This window comes from Pempheris klunzingeri, chromosome 15 (genome assembly GCF_042242105.1).
Source record: "Pempheris klunzingeri isolate RE-2024b chromosome 15, fPemKlu1.hap1, whole genome shotgun sequence".
Taxonomy (NCBI): Eukaryota; Metazoa; Chordata; class Actinopteri; order Acropomatiformes; family Pempheridae; genus Pempheris; species Pempheris klunzingeri.
The window spans coordinates 13,214,303-13,227,409 of record NC_092026.1 but is presented as its reverse complement, the minus strand read 5'-3'; the positions used below and the strand labels follow the sequence as shown (position 1 = coordinate 13,227,409).

General features: G+C 41.3%; 1 protein-coding gene across 1 annotated transcript in view; it reads right to left on the bottom strand.

Annotated features, from left to right (window-relative positions):
- LOC139214150 (collectin-12-like) overlaps positions 1–13,107 on the bottom strand; it is a 38,313-nt gene that overhangs the window by 10,721 nt on the left and 14,485 nt on the right. Inside the window, exons 3-9 of the mRNA XM_070844908.1 lie at positions 7,757–7,879; positions 5,363–5,449; positions 4,178–5,221; positions 3,473–4,045; positions 3,239–3,381; positions 2,990–3,099; positions 2,681–2,827 (exon numbers count right to left, since the gene is read on the bottom strand). Coding sequence (XP_070701009.1) covers positions 2,681–2,827; positions 2,990–3,099; positions 3,239–3,381; positions 3,473–4,045; positions 4,178–5,221; positions 5,363–5,449; positions 7,757–7,879 — 2,227 coding nt within the window. The remainder of the gene's footprint in view (positions 1–2,680; positions 2,828–2,989; positions 3,100–3,238; positions 3,382–3,472; positions 4,046–4,177; positions 5,222–5,362; positions 5,450–7,756; positions 7,880–13,107) is intronic.

Genomic DNA, 13,107 nt, shown 5'->3' with positions numbered 1-13,107 from the left:
CAAAGCATATGAAGAGCAAATATGTTATGTAATAAATTAAACTACCCAGCACTATATGCAGGTACAGCTAATATAAGGGACAGATAAATAATTGGAAAAAATATTCAGCAGATTAACCCAAAATGAAAATACCCATTAGTTGCAGTCCTGTAGGAAATTAGCTCCACCTCAACCAACCGCAACAGTACAATCGTGCTTTTACATGAATGTGTCAGTAATAATAAGCTATTGATATATTATCTAATAGTATAACAGTCACAAGGACATTTTTCTGCAAATAGTTCTTTCACTTTAACAGTGACTATAATGACTACACCTACATGCTTCTACTTGAGGAGGATTTTAAATGCAGGATTTTACTTGTAATACAATATTTTCACAGTGTGGTATAAGTACTTTTACTTAAGTAAAACACAAAAGTAAATAAAGAAAAAGAGTACTTACTCCATCAGCATTTTAACAATTATCAGGGTTAACAAGTGATTGCCCCTTTGGAAATGCTGACACAGGTTTCTGTTTTACTGTAGTGTTTGGATTATTTCCATAAATCTAAAGATAAACAATTTGACCTTGCAATTTCAATTATGTTTGCAAAATGCTATGAACATAGGTGTACATTTCCACAGGATCTCAACCTGCATTATTGAGGATGTACATAATGACATTTTTGACTTTTGTAGGAACAAAACTGTCACAACGTACAGTTAAGTAGCTAAGACAGTGTTGCCTGTTTTGAATGTAAGCCTCTCAGTCAACATTTCTTCCTCAAATTTTAAAGCTTTTATTTGTTTGAACTTGCAGTTAATGAAAAAATGCAGACGTGCATGAAAATAATATAAGTAATGTCTCAGTTAGAAATGTCCTTTCTTCTTTAGTTTTCATAGACATATAAATGGCTTTTCATGCCAAATCATTTCATGGGATAAAAACAGCGACTCCACACACAGTTTCCTTCTTATTTTATTGTGATCCGTAGGAACTTGGTAATTTAATTAAGGCACAATGAGCCTTGAGCCAGATTACAAACTGCTACTCAGTCCTTAAGCATTATATGAATTGGAAAAAGTCAATCATACAACAATAACAACTGATTATGCAAATTATAAAACAAGTAACATATTTCACATATTGTATTTGACATAAGGAATAAATCATTGTATGATGTCTGCATTATAAAACATTTACATATTGTTATTGTGTGCCTTGTACCATATAAAACACATACTGGCAGTCTACAGTCTAAAAAAACTGTCCTTCATGAAACAAGCACTGCTCACTCTGAGCATCTATTCTCAAAAACAAAACAATCAAAAAAATACATTGAAATTTCAATTTGCAGAAAGGTGAAAAATCTTTATTTCTATTTATTATCTGGGTTTGCAGTCATTTTCCAGGGAGCTTATTTCTGAACAGTTCTGAATCTGTGAAGTATTAGACAGTATAAAAATAGTTCCACTTTATTAACAACATAATCCTCTGTTATAGATTTTTTTTGTGTGAGTGCTAAGATTTATAAGGCAGCTAAGAAATAAAACGATCTGAAGTTCAATCCCAACCAACAATGTATCTTTTGTGAAACATTATTTACAGATACACCTGTACAACAGTGGTTGCACCAAATAATGCCTTAGCATAGCCTGAATGTTTGATTACATTCTCTCATTTCCTTCAGTACCAAAACTAAATCAATACAATAGTGGGCTGGGTCTGTGCATGCTCTGTCTTTTGCAGCATTACTGTTTCGTAAAGTGCCTTTAAGACAAAGATCAGTCCAGGTCTCAGTGATACTCAACTGAGCTCGCTTTATCAGAGTCCTCCAGTCATGTAGAGCTCCTCCTCATATCCTTCATTATCCACACATCTTCACCCTCAGCTTCAGCCTCTTCTCCTTCCTCGCAGAGACAGCTCACACTGTCTTAGATGGATGCTATAAAACTGGAACTTTCACTGTGAAGAGAAGAACACAACAATACAAAAAAAACATAAAGTGAATTGTAACACCTTTGTGATGTGGTTACAGAAACAGGAAGACATAATTAAATATGGTCACCAACCAGCCTTATTATAGTGATGCTGATTTCAAACACAGGTAAAAATATTACACCACAGAAAGACGCAGTCTGACACACATTAGGCCAAGAGGTGCTCAGAATCATGGTTTTAACGTCTACATTTCCATAGTGAGTGAGTAAACTCACTCTCACGATGAGGACCATGTGATATGGTCAAAAGCTCCAGAAAAAGACGACCTTTAGCTGAGATCGTTTTGTCAAAGGGTGCAGTAGTTTCTTTTGAGTCAATCAATTTTACAGCATCCTGTTGCTATAAATACCAGAACTCACTAGAGCACTAAAAGTGGATTCATCTGCAGTATAAAATAGTACCCAAACAATGCAACATTTACTCTACTCTACTATTTTAGTAATATTTGCTTAATGCAAAATGTGTGCTCAGCTGGTTTCATGATATTATATATTTGTGACTTGTTTTTACATATTTACATCTTGAGTATCAATGAATAGACTTTGAGTAGGAAAGTCTGACTAACGCATTGTTGGTTTTGGTCTTTGTTATTTGTTGTCGGTAACAAATAGAAAAGTGCCAGCTGTTGGCCAGCTGCCAAATGTGCACACACACACACAAATAATAGTAGGTAATAGGTGATATATATAGAAGGTACTGACAGTCAGAGGCACGTTCACAGATGAAACCGATGCGGTCAGTGCAGTAGAAATCATTCCAGTTGGCGTTATGGATAAGGCCAGCACAGTCTTCACCATCTTCGTGGCCATGGGTCCAGTTATCAGGCTGGCCAGGCTTCCACTTCCTGATATGTATCAAAGGCCAAGCATCACACAAGGTGTTTGTTAGTTATGTTTAAAGAAGCTTGCTGTTTTGAATGGGATAAACCAAGTCAGACGTCACTGAAACACATGAATCCCATTTACTTCATGACAGACTTATATATATCTTTGGCAGGTTTACTCACTTGAAAACAGGTATGGTTCCATCCACCCATTTCCAGACATTTTCCTCCTCCCTGTCAGTAAGGCCTAGCCAGAAATAGCCTTTTCCTGCAATTTCATTTCTCACAAATTGCTACAGATAGAAGAGCAAAAGATATTTTACAGGATAATTAGTTCAGAAAAAATAAGTCTGTGATTTCAAATTATTATTTTTAAGATTGTTTCATTGTTTAAGGTCACTGAATGTAACTATCAGGGTTCAATTCATTTACCTGCTCCTCATTGTCGTTAATAATGAGCATATGAGATGACATGTTAGCACAGAACTGGTTGGACTCGTCAAAGTTTAGTCTCTGAGAACCGGAGGACAAGTAATAGCAGCTGTCCCCAAACTTTTTGAACTCAGGTGGGCAACCTGGAATGAATCATTCACACAATATTACAATTAAAGGCTTACTTATGGGCCATGAATGTATTTTCTGCTTAAATGTAATCAGTGAACTCACCAGATGCTGGAGGGATGGGGACAGCGGGCTGGACCTGCCGGAAGATGGTGCCTTCTAATCCCTCCTCTGGTTTGGGAGGTTGAGGTGGTTTGGGAGGTTCAGGGACCTTAGCGGGCTGAGTGGGCTGGGGAGGCTTTGGGAGTGGAGGAGGCACGAGTGCAGGTATCCCTGGTAGTCCTGGAGGGCCGGGAGGACCAATGGGGCCGACAGGCCCACGAGGCCCCTCAATCCCTGCAGGTCCTGCTGCTCCTCTGGGCCCCTGTGGTCCTTGTGGTCCTGGCATCCCTGGCTGTCCATCCCTACCAGGAAGCCCTTGAGCGCCAGGGTCACCTTTTTCACCAGGGTTTCCAGGTCGACCTCCAGACCCTCTCGATCCTTTACCCCCTGGAAGACCTCGAGCCCCGGCTGCACCCTTTGGACCTACCATACCTGGTGGTCCAGTAGCACCTTTATCTCCTTTAGGTCCAATCAACCCCAGCAAACCTCTGTCTCCTTTATCACCCTTTTGTCCTGACTGTCCCACTGGTCCCTGAGGACCCTTGTCACCCCTGGGGCCCCTTGGACCTGGTGGACCTTAAACATAATAACAGCAGATGAGTGGACTGTGTAACACGTTTCACATATACCTATTTCTTGTATTTTTAGCTAATTATCATTTTACCACAACTAGTGGTATAATCCTTCTGATAGGCATAATTCATTTACCCTGCAGGATGGTGAAGTTGGTAATGAGCTGTGAGTGCTTGCTGTCCACCACCTTCATCTCGTCCATCACCATAGAGAGGCTGCTGACCTCTCTGTCCAGCCTGGCTGTCAGATCATCTTGCTGGGCGCGCAGCTCTCTGCTATCTGCCTGGGCCTCCGTCACACTACCATTCAGCCCCACTAATATGTCTGAATGTCGCATCACTGTCTCGGCGCAGGACCTCAGGCCATTCAGGTCAGAGCTGATGGCACCCAGGAGCTGCGTGGCGAAGCTGACGTTTCCAGTCACACGGTCCATGTCATTCTCCTGTCTGTCCAATCGTGCCTCCATCTCATCAAACTTAGATGAGGTGGCGTTATCGTGGTCTCTCTGGTGGTCCATCAGCTCGCGCAGGCTCTGGTCATGCACCTCAGTGAGAGCTGAGGCGTTCTGGATCTGGTTGGCGAGTGTGCTGAGCTGAGACCCCAAATCATCCAGAGCATCTCCATTGGACCGGGCCAGGGCTGAGTTGTTGGCTGCCAAAACCTGGAGGTTCAGGACTTTTTCTTTTAGCCACACCGTGTCAGCCTGGGTCTGCCTGGATGTCTGCTGCAGACCCTGATAGTCATTCTTCAGTTTCTGCACCGCCTGGCTTGCGTCTTCGACCGTCTTCTGCAGAGTGCTGAGCAGACTGCGCTGCTGGGACTGGGTGATGTTTAGTGCGCTGACACTAACCTGGGTCTGGCTCTGCACTTTGACCTGACCCTGTATCTCTGACTGGAGCCGTGCAGTGTCTGTCTGGAGGTCGTCAATCATGCCACCGTAGGAAGCTAAGGTCTGGTTGACACCACGCAGTGAGGCAGCGTTACCTTCCAGAAAACTCTGCAGGGAGCCATGGCCGTTTTGCATCTCATCTCCTGTGATCTGAAGATCATCCAGCATGTCCCTGTTTCTGGTTGCCCTGATGGCAATATCATTCAGCTGGTTCTGTAATGCCTCTAAATCTGACTTGAAAGTCTTGATTTCACTTGTGGCATTAACTGACTTTTTTCCTGCCTGATCATCTGAAAATGTGCAACACAAAAATATCTATGTCAATACAATAAAGTAATAAAGCAAATAAATGCATAAATCTCATTGTAAACAGTCTTGCTCACTATTGTAGTTTAAAATGTGATATCCAGTTTTGTGTTAATAAGACTCACCTAGTTTCTTCAAGTCTGCCTCCACAGCATTGATCTTGCCTCCATAATTCTGCATGCCCTCTGTGACATTGTCCATTCTCTGGACCACTGACAAAAGAGGAAATTTAATGTGAATAGATGCATACATTACATATATAGTTACTATATAAATTTACTTCATTAAAGAATCTGAATACTTCACTACTTACAGAGAGATCTCGTGAAACCGTAACATGTAAGATTCACTGTGAACAGCAGAGGGTGCTGCTGTATTCATTCCTCTCCAGTGAATAAGTGGAAACTCAGACAGCAACTCAGAACAAAGGATGTTGAGCAAAGCTGAAGAGTTTCCCAAGTTTTTTTGTAACCAAGGCAACTGAGTATCTGTTGATCAATACAAATCTCAATTGGCAAATTCAAGTCACGAATTCCACTTCATGGCTTTTAAAAATTATCAAGCACATAAGATGATACCACACTAGTTCACTCCACTTTCAAGTTTCTGTCTTCTCCTCACATCTGCAACAAGACTCCGTCTTCCCTCCGTCACGGTTTGTTTTTCTGTCTGTATGTGGGCGTCCGAAAACTGCACTGGAAACCATCCCTAAGCTTTCGCTGTTATCATTCCAGAGGTGACAAAAACACGAAACAATAACACGCTTTTGGGACAAACAAAAACACATTTTCTAAGAGCTTCAAAGAGCTGTTGGTCAACTGCTGGGAGTAAGCAGCTCGAGTGACCTCTCTTTCTCTTCCACTCTAGGATGCTATTTTAATTTTCTATGTCTCATTTCTTGCCCATAACATTCATTCAAAATTACTGTATTCCTATATATATAAAATGACTCTATTCTGATAAAATACCTGCCACACTATCTTTGCTTCCTGATGTCTAACATACCGTCTTTTTCCCCTCTGTTAATCTTTCCTTCCCCCAACAGTCCTGAACTGGAAAAGCATTATGAGTTACATAAGCTTGCTAATTTGAGTAAGGCTTATTGGCTGCCTATTGTGACCCATGTTATGAGCCATACTTAGACAGTTACCCAACACCAGGCCCAGCAGATTAATACTGATCAATGCTACAGGAGCCGACACTTAGTGACACAACAGGCAACACAAACACTGCTTCTAACTTTTAACAAAACTGGCACTTTGGCATGCCAAGACTAAGACACATCAGCAGAAAACCATAAACTTTATCTGTGCTAGTAAACTAGCGTATATGCTGTTGAAAGGTGTAGAAGTGAAAAGCACAAGCCAAACCAGCCTAGGCTGGTTTCTTGCAAACTCAAACTATTTTGGACACTTGCAGCCATTTGTGAGTCAACCTGTGGTTCAAGAGACAACAAATTGCTACCAAGCCATAAAATCTCCTTTGGGTTGTTAAGCTAGGGTCGTCGCTGCATGGTCATCTGGGAGACATTAGAGCCAAACCATGAAAATCACACGGGCTCCACGCTAACACAGACCCAAAGCTGCAAACCCAAAACAATCCTGACAGCACTTACAAGGCATGATTCAGATTTCGATCTTGTAGACCTTGTTTTGAATAAAGTCATTCCCCACTGGGTGAATGAAGTTTTTGCTTGTTGATTGAGTCACATGGTTCACCGGGTTAGGTGACACTTCAGAATTTTGCTCAAGGATATTTTGACACGTTTTCTAGGATTGAGTGGAGCCACGAATGTGTAAGATTTGGACAATAAGTGCATTCCATATTGATGGCGCCTGCGATAACTGGAATTCCTTTCTGTTTCTGTTTAACATCATTGTGCTGGTTCAAACAGGGAGAAACAACAAAAGCAGATCACACTCTCAGCTCTCTGTTTCCAACCTCAAGCTATGGCTAAAGAAAGATGTCAGTATTGTGAAGAGTAAACAATGGAATCTGTTAAGACGGTGTCTTCAAGTGGTAAATCCTGCCCTGAACTCTCTAACTGTGTTGGATTTCATTTTACATTCTGTTGCCAGTGATCCAACTCATTGACTTTAATTGAACCTCAGAGAAAAAGACAAAGACAGGGAGATAGGAAATTAGGAAATAAAGGGAAAATCTGTTAAAACTAGAATTTACATATTTCCATTGTGACATTTCCTTTTTGATGATTTTAAAGGAAAATATCTACAAACACATATCACTCTAAGCTGAAAATATAAAAGCATCCACATTTGAATTTGAACATTCTCTGAGGACCTCAAATCTGTGTGTGTGTATTTCATGGTAATCTGCCTGATTTGTATGTCTTGAAAGTGGAAGCCAATGAGTAATGCTGCTTTGAAAGTGAGACTAAATGTAACTGGGTTTTGCGTAATGTGGTGACAGCTTTAAAGTCCGTACTGAGGAGGTCAAGGTTTGCAGCAGACACAAGAAAAAACTACAGTATTGAACGCTGGACTTCAGTTTTGACTTACCTTTGTATCCGAGGATTGCCACAGCTATGGTGAGCAGGGCACAGAGCACATAGAGCAGTGCAATAGCTGCCCTCAGTGCCCAGTCATTTTTACACTTGGTGCACTCTGTACCCTCCTGAATTCCTGCAACATACAACAATATTTGTGTCATAAATCAGTGTATGGTATGCAGTAAGTCTGCTTCATCCTGGTAAAAATAAACCAAAAGTTTTCATTCAAATGAAATTACATGGGATGTTGTTTTTTCATTTCATAACTATGTTTAGTACTGCATGACTAAAGTGGGACACGCTGCGCATTTCTTCAGCCAAGTATGAATTGAAAACATTTGCCCTCATGAATAGGCAAGAGGAGTCACTATGAAACTTAACATGTGCTAGCCATATGACAGAGAAACCAAAACAAGATAGTACCGTTCCACTAATGCATCACTCGTCATTACCATTCAACCTAAAACCACGGTGCAGAGACATATTTGATCATTCATGTCACTGCTTTTCTCTCGTCTATCAATGCGTCCTGAAAACCACCAGCACCATGTGATACAATGCTAAACATTATACTATAGGCAGGATGTTTACTTGACTTCATTAGAGCTGACCAAGTAGCCTCTGGCAAGCAGAATGAGAGGGCAGCTGGTGCATATTCACAACAAGCAATAAAGAGCTTTCTGTATGTGGAGCAAACTTTTAATCAGATTACAAAAGGAAGAGAGAGTGTGTGGAAACCTGTAACACTTTATCAGACTGTAAAGTTATTAAAAAAACAACTAAAGATAATATCAAATTTGCCTTAGAATGACTCAAAATGTGACTTATATAATATTTTGCTTTATTACAACTTGGGCATTATTTTCACTGTAGCCACTGGTTCTATCAGGTATAATAACCTTGTACTCACTAAAGTAATTGCTGAGATTTTTCATTTAAATGTCTGAGAGATCACGTGGATTGAAGGTCAGTGAAATGGTGGAATATTTTCCCCCCCGAGAAACGCAAAACGTATATTAACACAAGCCAAGTTTGCCTCAACATGAGACTGTGCACAAAGATGCTGCTTTTAGAAAGTTGGCATTCAAGTTTTCCTCAGGTGGATTTACGTAATTTTACCGTTTTGTGTTGCTTTCAAAATATCTGTCTATAAGTAATATAATATAATATATGTGGTATACATGTCATATAAAGGTTATGCTGACCCAAGTCTAGTAGACAAGAATAGTAGATAAAGCCTTTAGGTCACGTCATCCTCTAAAGCACCAGGCTCTGGTCAAAACATGCCCCTTGGCATTTTGGGTAGGTCTAGTGTTTCCACTAAGGGAAGCTACAAGTTCCCAGCTGGACTCACATTTTTGTATGACTTCCAACCCTTAAGAGTCTTGGGGGCCTGGCTCTGTCCCTTTAAGTCCTGTCACCCATGATGGGACTGAATGTGTAGCCACAAGAGGCTCCATCCCTCCCAGTCAGGGGTGGGCCAGGACCACCAGAGGGGTACTGGGGATCTGGCCTCTCTGCTTTGGACCCACACATCTGTGCAAACATCACGTCTGACCACCTCAAAGGGGCCCAGCCGTGGACCCAGACATGGATATGCGGGCCACTGTTGTCCTTATGTATGCTGAGAGCCTCATGTTGGGAGCCAGTATGCCCCCCCCCTACTGATGCTGACCACATGCTGCTTAAAGGACAACATCACGCCATGTAAACAAGCAGCCGACCATCTCTGGGTCAAGAGCAAAGCAGGGCTGGTATTTCTGTGTTCATTAGAGTCTGAACTGGACCATAGTGAGTGTATCATATGTGTGTTCCTCATGCTTGCAGGGTCACTGAATTTCAAATACTTTCTCACAGTCAAAACCCTTTGCCATTCCTCATGCTTCAAGAATTAGCTTCTCTACAAACCCCCCACTACTAACATACAAGGACTGCCCCCACATACCTTTTACCTTACTAGACTGTATGCCAGATTATGTGATTAAATCCATATTGGTGTGCCAGCATGTTGTTACACCTGCTGTGCTTTTACTGGTTGCTGAGTTTTAACAGAGTTAACCACATTCTGGCCCGAATCAAACTATACACAACTAGGGCACTCTAGAGTATGAGGGTAATTAAATACACTACCAAAACAACTCCTTCATCAGCTGTGTCATACCCTGCCAAACTTGGCCATCATAATAGACAAAATAAAAGTATGACATCATGTTATGTGAGTAATTGTGAATTCTCAAAAGCAGTTATAAAATGATGAGTTTTAAAGGGGAACTCGACTGGTTTTACACATCAGAGTTGGTTTACAGGTCTTGGGGAGAACTACTGCATCTGTGAAAAAAGTTTACAAAGCTTTTTGTGGCTCCAGAGGGAGCTGCGTGAAATCTGATGGATTGCCTCAAGTGATGGCACTAAGTCAGTGGAGTACTCTTTAAAGATGGGATTTAAAAGTTGCAATCAGTGGGGAAAGCCTAACCAGACACCGCAAAGGGGGAGGGGGGTTGGGTGGCTTCCTGCCTGGGTAAGTTTGTAGTCTTATATAATTTGTTTATGAATAAAAGCCTGAATTTAACTTGTACTTTAAACAAGCCAAACAATATTGGTCACCATCATTTTCTCACTCCATTGACTGCTGAGGTGCGATTTAATATTTAACTCATTATCATTTTTTGTGTTGTGAGCTGCTGCCAAAACTAACATTATGCATGATTATGCATCACAAAAACCAAAGAGACAGAATTAGAAACGCATATTTATGTTTTTCAAAACCAAGTAACCTAAACAGATTTTGTGTATTCTTCAGCTGTGCCCTTATCCTCTGCCACGAACCCTGATGAGCTTCAGTCTCTAACTGTTGCTAGTCCACCGCAGGTGGTCTGCCAGGCTGTGGCTAGCGGTCCTCCTCATCCTACAAGCTACACTATCGAATTTGAGAACCACTGTTCAGGTAAGCGCCACAGGGATCTTACAAAGCCGTGTAAATGAACCCTGCTGTGCTGAAGATAACCAAAGAGGTAGAGGATGTGTTTTTGTTGGATGCTTGACTGGATGCTTGGATGTAACCAGGCCTGGCTGGTTATGTGTGAATCTTAGTGTCACTTGCGTGTTCATCAGGCATGTAGATGTGGGGGTGTGTGGTGTCTGACTTAAAAAATTTTCTGTAGCCTTTCTCTGTTACAATGAATATGTCTGTTTCAGTGAATATGACCTCTACCCCGCCACATGTCTCCCCTGTTGTCCATGGGCCTAAGAAATTTTTACAAACCGTTCCAAAGTGAGGAGGCGGAAATGGAAAATGCTCAATCTCCTTTGAACTGTGACTTAAAGCATGGATGTTCAAGCTATTTGCCTGCGATGGGAACAGTTTGTCTTTGATGGTAAAATCACAACCACAGATGAAAGTGTTTTAGCTGTCAGGACTTTAATCTAAATGCACATGTGGTCTCTGCACCAACTCTAGAGTCACTAGAATTAGCACCACAGTGTGCCGTAGAACCTGACAGGGACAGGTTACACACCCAGGCTGTCATGTCCTCTCAGCAGCGATGCTTTCACTGAACTAACATGGAAATTCATTCAGGGCAGAGCAGCCACTAGCTCCTTTCAGAGTTGCAACATTTTCCTACTGCTTGTCGCTGGAGTGTCTTCTGTTCCCCTCTAAGGGATTTTGCTTAAACAACAATTCTGTCAGCGGCGCAGCATACAGTAATGATGAAAAGCAAATGCTTCCAAGGTAGCTGCAGTATTCTGTTACATAGAATCCAGAAAGAAAATAACACTCCAGGGTTTCTGTACCCAAAGGCGATGTGGGCCTAGTAGTTCTTGCAAACACTTTTATGGCTTGTTTTGTCATAATTAGATCGACAGAGGATATTAATGTATTTTAGGGTAATCATGGTAAAGCACAGTAAACATCTCTGAGACTGAACTCATACGCTCTATAATCCTGATGATGATAAACCAAACATGCGACGGCAAAGCCTTTGACAATCAGAAACATCATTTACAATCTTTTCAAATCAAATTCCAAGGGTCATAAAAATGCAATGCTCAGTTTTGATAGAACAAATCAAATAGAGCTTACAAAACCAAAAGTTACCATCAGTTTTTCTTTGCGTGAACTGCTTATTCAGTTTTGTTTCATGATGTACCTTCTCAGTCAGTAAGTGTGTAATGTTTTACATCTAAGGGGCCACTGTTCCTTCTTGCTGTCCATGCATAAACTACTACAGTCCATAAACATGCTGACACATACACGTCATACGCTGGCTGAAAACACACTGCTAAACCAAATGGTGCGGTGCAGAACATGGGAGGACTGAGCCTGAGTTGAGAGGTGGGAGGCTGGATGGCAGCCAGAACGTCCCAATCAACAAACTGGAATCCAGCCACATTATCCCCAAGAGGTAAATAAATCCCAGAAAAGCCTAGAAAGAGCAGAGGTAATGAAGAGAGCGTTGGATCTTACATATTATTACTGTCAAGTGAGAACCACATGTCTCCAGTTTTGGCCTGCTTGTTATATTTTGTATTCACATAATCATTTATGATGTATTTTTATAGACCAAGAAAACTAATAAAAACAAAAACCCCACAAGCGTTGGTTTCAAAACTGTTATTTAGCAATGCTAGCAGTGTAGCATGAGGGATGACATTATCATACTAAAGACTTTGGTGACTTTCATGATTTAAGTGAAATGTGAAATGACAACATCTGATGGATTGTCTTGAGATTTGGTACTCACACTCATGTACCCCTCAGAGTGAAACGTAGTAACTCTGATGACCCCTTAACATCTACCACTATTATCCAGTCAACAAATTAATTCGGCTGGTAAACATGATAAGTTAGCATTGCTATTGTGAGCATGATAGCATGCTGAAATGAGCGTTTAGCTCAGAGTACGGATTTACGGCCTCACAGAGTTGCTAGCGAGGCAGCAGACTCTTGAGTTTTCTTGGTAAAATATTTTTTGACAAAGACAATGTTTGAAGAAACATTTGCCAGCAGCATTATGTAATGTGTGTTGCTCTGACTGCTCAGATACATTAGAGCACCACAGCTTCCAGATATCTATGTTGGTTCTGATACTAAAAAGACGTTACAGACAATTTTGGTTCAGCGCATTATTGTTAATTAGCTCCGTTGAGGCAGAGAGAGAAAGATGGTCAGAGACAGAGACAAAGACAGGTCAGTGTGGTGTCTGTAAAACAGCTGTGTTCCATTTTGACTCTGAGTCAGTCAAAGAAAAAAAAAATTCTCAACACTTATTCCCTTATTCCATGTACCTGCCATTAGACCTGCCTGCATGCCCCGTCTCTCTTTCCTGGCTGGCAGTGGAAACTTCCACAGCAACACAAAGA